A 6,000-nucleotide genomic window follows, 5' to 3' on the forward strand; every position below is an offset into this window, starting at 1 on the left:
CATACACCACATACACTACACACACACAAACATACACACACACACTCTAACAACAACACACACTAACACACACTAACACACTAACACACACACTACACACACACTAACACACACACACACTCCACATACACCACATACACTACACACACACAAACATACACACACACACACTCTAACAACAACACACACTAACACATATTAACACACTAACACACACACTCCACACACACACTCTAACAACAACACACACTAACACACACTAACACACTAACACACAGACACACACACACACACACACACACACTCTAACAACACACACTCCACACACACACACACACACACACTCCACACACACAGAGACACACACACACACACACACACACACACACTCTAACAACACACACTCCACACACACACACACACACACACACTCCACACACACAGAGACACACACACACACACACACACACACTCTAACAACAACACACACTAACACACACTAACACACAAACACAAACACACACACACACACACACTAGCACGTGGCAGGGCCTCCACCAGAAAGGTTACACAGTGCACCCGAAAGGCCTCCAAAATAAGATGTCATGTGATGTAGGTTTAGTGAGCTGTGAGCACATAGTGATTATTTTAAACTCTTTTATTTGCAGAAAGGAATTGACCTCAAATTCTTCACTTAAAGAAGAAACCTTTGGGATTCTTCCGCCTTCGGATCAGTACGGTACGGAACATTTCATTTTTTTACAGGGGATATTCCAGCACTTCTGCCCTTTTGTTAGCAGCTAACCAATACACAATCAAATGTTTCCAGTCAATAAGTGCAGTAATGGGTCAAATGTCTCTATGCTGCAATTTGATCTATTCCAAAAAGTTAATTATCTCGCGTTGCCAGAAGAAGGCGCAAGATCCCTAATCCAAGCATTAAAAGAGACTGATCCACCCTCGCTGTGTGAAGGATGTGCAATACTGACTTAACCATGTGCAATACTGACTTAACCATACTGACTTAACCATGTGCAATACTGACTTAACCATGTGCAATACTGACTTAACCATACTGACTTAACCATGTGCAATACTGACTTAACCATGTGCAATTACTGTCATACTCACATGCAATAATGTCATATTCATGTGCATATAACTGATGTAAATAGAGTTTATTAGGCCCGAGCGCCACAAGCTGGCGAGAGGCCTATTAATCTCGTAAGGCCGTGCAAAGCACGGCTGCGAAAGTGCGCACATAGTGCGCATGAAATCGAGCGCGAAGCGCTCGCCCACTTCCAAACACTCACTAACGCACTCCTTCACTCACGCACGCCCCGTGCATACTAATTAGTAGTAGGAAAATGGAACATTACCGTTGTAAACGGGCGAAGCCCGTGCAAAAGTGCGCACTAAACTTTGCGGTCGTCATCCCCTTATAAAGCACTCATTTGCGCTAAGTAGCTCACGAATACGTTCCCCATATCTTGCATGTTCCGTGCATATAAGCATGTAATGCAAAAATTGAACATTATTACTGTTTAGAGGGCCAAAAACACAAAGTGGGCGGAGCCCACTCAAAATTAACGAAAGTACCCGTCAGTGACCAGGGACCCACACCATGAAGCAGGAAAGCGCGAGCGCTTTCCGAAAATGTATAGTTTATGATATTTGAAAAATGGGAAACATTGTTTTCGCATCGGACTATTATTCTTTCTTTCTTCTTCTTCTCGGGACCAACCCCCCTATTTTTCACCCAGTGAACATTGACGAAAAGTCACAAAAATTTGCACACCTCTAAAAATCGTGCCTCTATACATTCTGGCTATTTCCTTTTTCTAAAATAAAAAAAAATTGGCGCGTCAGCGCCCCCAAATGTACCAAAAATGCATTGAGAGATAGGAAATGACCCAAAAAAAATCTGATCGTAGAATCATGAAATTTGGCGCAGAGGTAGATGGTGACAAGAGAAGTAAAAAATATTATTACGGCAACGCCGTACGCCCAACCAAATGTCGGCCATATTGCTTCAAAAATGGCTAAGCATGACTCGGGAGTTTTTCCAAACGTCGTACTTTTACAAACTCCTCCCAGGGCGGTGGCTCTAAAAAGCTGAAATTTGGTGAAAATGCTACTGAGGAGTGGGACATCAAAAGTTATTCAAATTACATTGACCCTGTCACGGTCTCTGAGCGGCGAAGCCGCAAACTGTAGCTAGAATTTCAAAAATCTCCCAAATTTAACATTTCTGCCGTTTGCGCAGATAAAAGTCCGAATTGTGTCAAATTAGAATCAGTTGTTAAACTCTTTGCCCTAAACGTACTTTAAGTGAAATAAATTAATTTGGCGCCACAGCGCCCCCTACAGATTTTATATGGAGGTTAAATGTTTTAGTTTTGCGAAATTATATGAAATTTGACACACAACTCAATTTTGGCCCCATGAAAAAAGTCAATGAGACCCATGTCATAATTGTTATGGCGTTGCCGTAGCGATGACCAAAACCTCCCATGTTATTCCAATGGGGAAATCACCAGAACATGTTTACACTTTAGACTTTCATGAACTCCTCTTAGGGCGTCAGCCCTATTAACCTGAAATTTGGTGAGACTCATCTTCAGGGGTGGACCATCAAAAGTTATCCACATTTTTATTCAAAGAGTCACGGTCATTTTGCCAAGAATTCAAAATAAAATTGCTTTTTGATGGTAAAACAAAGGGGAGAAGATGTGACAGCGTCACAGATTCAGCAGTAGATGTAATAAAAGGACAATTGGGACGCGTTAGCGCCCCCTCCTCTTGCGGCGTGGCGAGGGCCAATCATTGCCGCTTGCGGCTATATTTTTACCATTATTATCAGTATTATCTTGTCTTATGCTAGCTGTTTTTATTTTGTTTTATCTTTATTTTTCCCCTCCATTCCTTATTAGGAAATGAGAGGTTTTGTTTATAAGAGTTCTTCTATTAAGAGTGTTTTTTAAACTTCCTATAAGTGATCTGTTCTTTTCCTCTGTATTTACCTGCGTTGCAACAATGAAATTTCCCCATGTGTGGACAATAAAGGAACATCTTATCTTATCTTCAAAGAGGATTTCAATGAGAAAATGTAACTATAGTAATTCAAAATTTGCTAACGGTATTTACCAAAATGCCACAATGAAGCGGATGATGTTTGTGTCCGAGCTGCTCGTCCAGGGTGAGGCGCCCGTGTCGTCCACTGTACGTTGAAAGTCAAACATCTCCTCCTCGCTCCGTTCTCCCCTGTGTCCAGTACATGGTGTTTAACTGTGTCCAGTACATGGTGTTTAACTGTGTCCAGTACATGGTGTTTAACTGTGTCCAGTACATTGTGTTTAACTGTGTCCAGTACATGGTGTTTAACTGTGTCCAGTACATGGTGTTTAACTGTGTCCAGTACATGGTGTTTAACTGTGTCCAGTACATGGTGTTTAACTGTGTCCAGTACATGGTGTTTAACTGTGTCCAGTACATGGTGTTTAACTGTGTCCAGTACATGGTGTTTAACTGTGTCCAGTACATGGTGTTTAACTGTGTCCAGTACATGAGCAGGAGAGGTGATCCACCGCACCGGCCCGGGACAGTTCACTCACGGGCCCGCCCCACAGCGCAGCCTGGTCAACGCCCTCCGCCACCACCTCAAGAAGGTCAACTTCCACTTGTTCCGCACGCTGCTGCACGCCTTCAGCCATTACGATAAGGTAGAGACACGGACAGGATATAGTAACTTCGATTTAGTTGTTTCCACGTCATTTGAAGTCAGCATGAGTTAGGATGAACTACATTATCTGAGAATAAAGTGAATGAATGAACTTCAGCTTCACTGGAGGACTATGACGGCCTGTGTTCATGTTTAACACACTTACAGCCATTATTTAAGTAAACATTCCTTCCATAGGTTTCAGAGATGCATTGTTGCCTTTGCAATGTCACAACTAAGTGTTTAATGGAAGGTGGAACTCAGAGATCAGACAGAAAGTAGTCCCAGACTGACAGAAAGTAGTCCCAGACTGACAGAAAGTAGTCCCAGACAGACAGAAAGTAGTCCCAGACTGACAGAAAGTAGTCCCAGACTGACAGAAAGTAGTCCCAGACAGACAGAAAGTAGTCCCAGACTGACAGAAAGTAGTCCCAGACAGACAGAAAGTAGTCCCAGACAGACAGAAAGTAGTCCCAGACAGACAGAAAGTAGTCCCAGACAGACAGAAAGTAGTCCCAGACTCATCCCGTTACCAAACAAGTCGCTTTGATAAACTTTATCTTGACAGGAACACAAAGTGTGCAATGAATGAAAATGTCTTATATTACATTATATATATTATTGAGCAGCTTAAATTTGGCCACAGTGATTTGGTCCAACGCTGTGGCGTAGGAATCTTTCAAACGCTCGAGTCGTGGACGCGCAGCTCAGATCAAGTCATCGGGAAGTAGCGTCCTTACAATAAGATAAAGATAAGATATTCCTTTATTGTCCCACATGGGGAAATTTCATTGGTGCAACGCAGGAAGATACAGAGGTAGATACAGAAGAACAGATCACTTATAGGAAGTCTGAAAAACACTTTCAGTAGAAGATCTCCTATAAATAAATAAAAACTCCCATAGACAAATAAATAAATAAATACATAAATACCATTGCATGTGATCCCGACAGTAATTGCACATGAATATGTGTCACGACAGCACATAGATTGCACATGAATTTCACAGTAATTGCACATGAATTGCACATGAATTCCAACAGCAATTGCACATATGACAGAATTGCACATCAGTATTAGGTTAGGTCAGTATTGCGAGTGTTCAGTACTAACAGTTTTTGTTATAAAGTCTGACAGCAGCAGGAAGGAAAGACCTACGGAACCTTTCCTTCACACAGCGAGGGTGGATCAGTCTCTCACTGAAGCTGCTCTCCAGAGCGGACAGAGTGTCCTGCAGGGGACAGAGTGTCCTGCAGGGGGCGACACTCATGGTCCAGCATAGATGTGAATCTAGCCAGGACCCTTCTGTCCCCCACCTCCTGCACCGAGTCCAGAGCACAGCCCAGGACGGAGCTGGACTTCTTGATGACTTTGTCCAGCCTCTTCCTCTCCCTCTCTGTGATGCTGCTGCTCCAGCAGGCCACACCTACAGGAGGGCTGATGCCACCACAGAGTCGTAGAAGGTCTTCAGGAGTGGCCCTGTCACTCCAAAAGACCTGAGTCTCCTCAGGAGGTAGAGCCGACTCTGGCTCTTCCTGTACAGTGCGTCCGTGTTATGAGTCCAGTCCAGTTTGTGGTTCAGATGAACACCCAGGTACTTGTATGAGTCCACTCTCTCAATGTCCCGTCCCTGGATGTTCACTGGTGAGGGGGCAGTGGGGTGACATCTGCGGAAATCCACCACCATCTCCTTGGTCTTCCCCGCGTTGATGAGGAGGTGGTTCCGCTGACACCAGTCCACAAAGTCCTGCTCCAGTCCTCTGTACTCCGCGTCATCGTCGTCTGTGATGAGTCCGATGATGGCAGAGTGGTCAGAGAACTTCTGCAGGACACAACTGTCCGTGTCGTGTCTGCGATCAGAAGAGAACGTGTGATTCTGATATAATCGGTCAAGACGCGTATTCTTCATTTCCTCGTTCCAACACGACGAGTTCAATGAATGGAGCCGGAGCCAAAGCCACGCCCGAGCCAAAGCCACGCCCGAGCCAAAGCCATGCCCACCCCACATCCTTTAAGTTATCTACCAGTGAGATAAACTGGCAGGTGAGATAAACTGGCAGGTGAGATAAACTGGCAGGTGAGATAAATATGGCCCTCTTTACATCTGGTCAGCGTAGAGAGGTCAAAGTGCAGTCTAAGGGGGGTTCTGCCCCCGTTTACATCCAGAGTTACTCTTTAAGTAGTTTAGTAGTAGTTTACTCAAATGTGTTTTGACTCTCTTGGCCCTGCGACGAGTTGGCCCCTGTCCAGGGTGTACCCCGCCTAAGGCCCAAAGTCA

At 44.3% G+C, this 6,000-nt stretch overlaps 1 protein-coding gene across 1 annotated transcript in view; it reads left to right on the forward strand.

Annotated features, from left to right (window-relative positions):
* The window catches only part of efhb (EF-hand domain family, member B), a 21,889-nt gene that overhangs the window by 11,692 nt on the left and 4,197 nt on the right, over window positions 1-6,000 (forward strand). Inside the window, exons 7-8 of the mRNA XM_072460799.1 lie at window positions 669-739; window positions 3,574-3,722. Of these exons, the coding sequence (XP_072316900.1) occupies window positions 669-739; window positions 3,574-3,722 (220 nt within the window). The remainder of the gene's footprint in view (window positions 1-668; window positions 740-3,573; window positions 3,723-6,000) is intronic.

Source organism: Eucyclogobius newberryi, unplaced genomic scaffold (genome assembly GCF_026437365.1).
Source record: "Eucyclogobius newberryi isolate DKJ021-1_F unplaced genomic scaffold, fEucNew1.0.hap1 SCAF_3, whole genome shotgun sequence".
In the NCBI taxonomy this organism is placed as follows: Eukaryota; Metazoa; Chordata; class Actinopteri; order Gobiiformes; family Gobiidae; genus Eucyclogobius; species Eucyclogobius newberryi.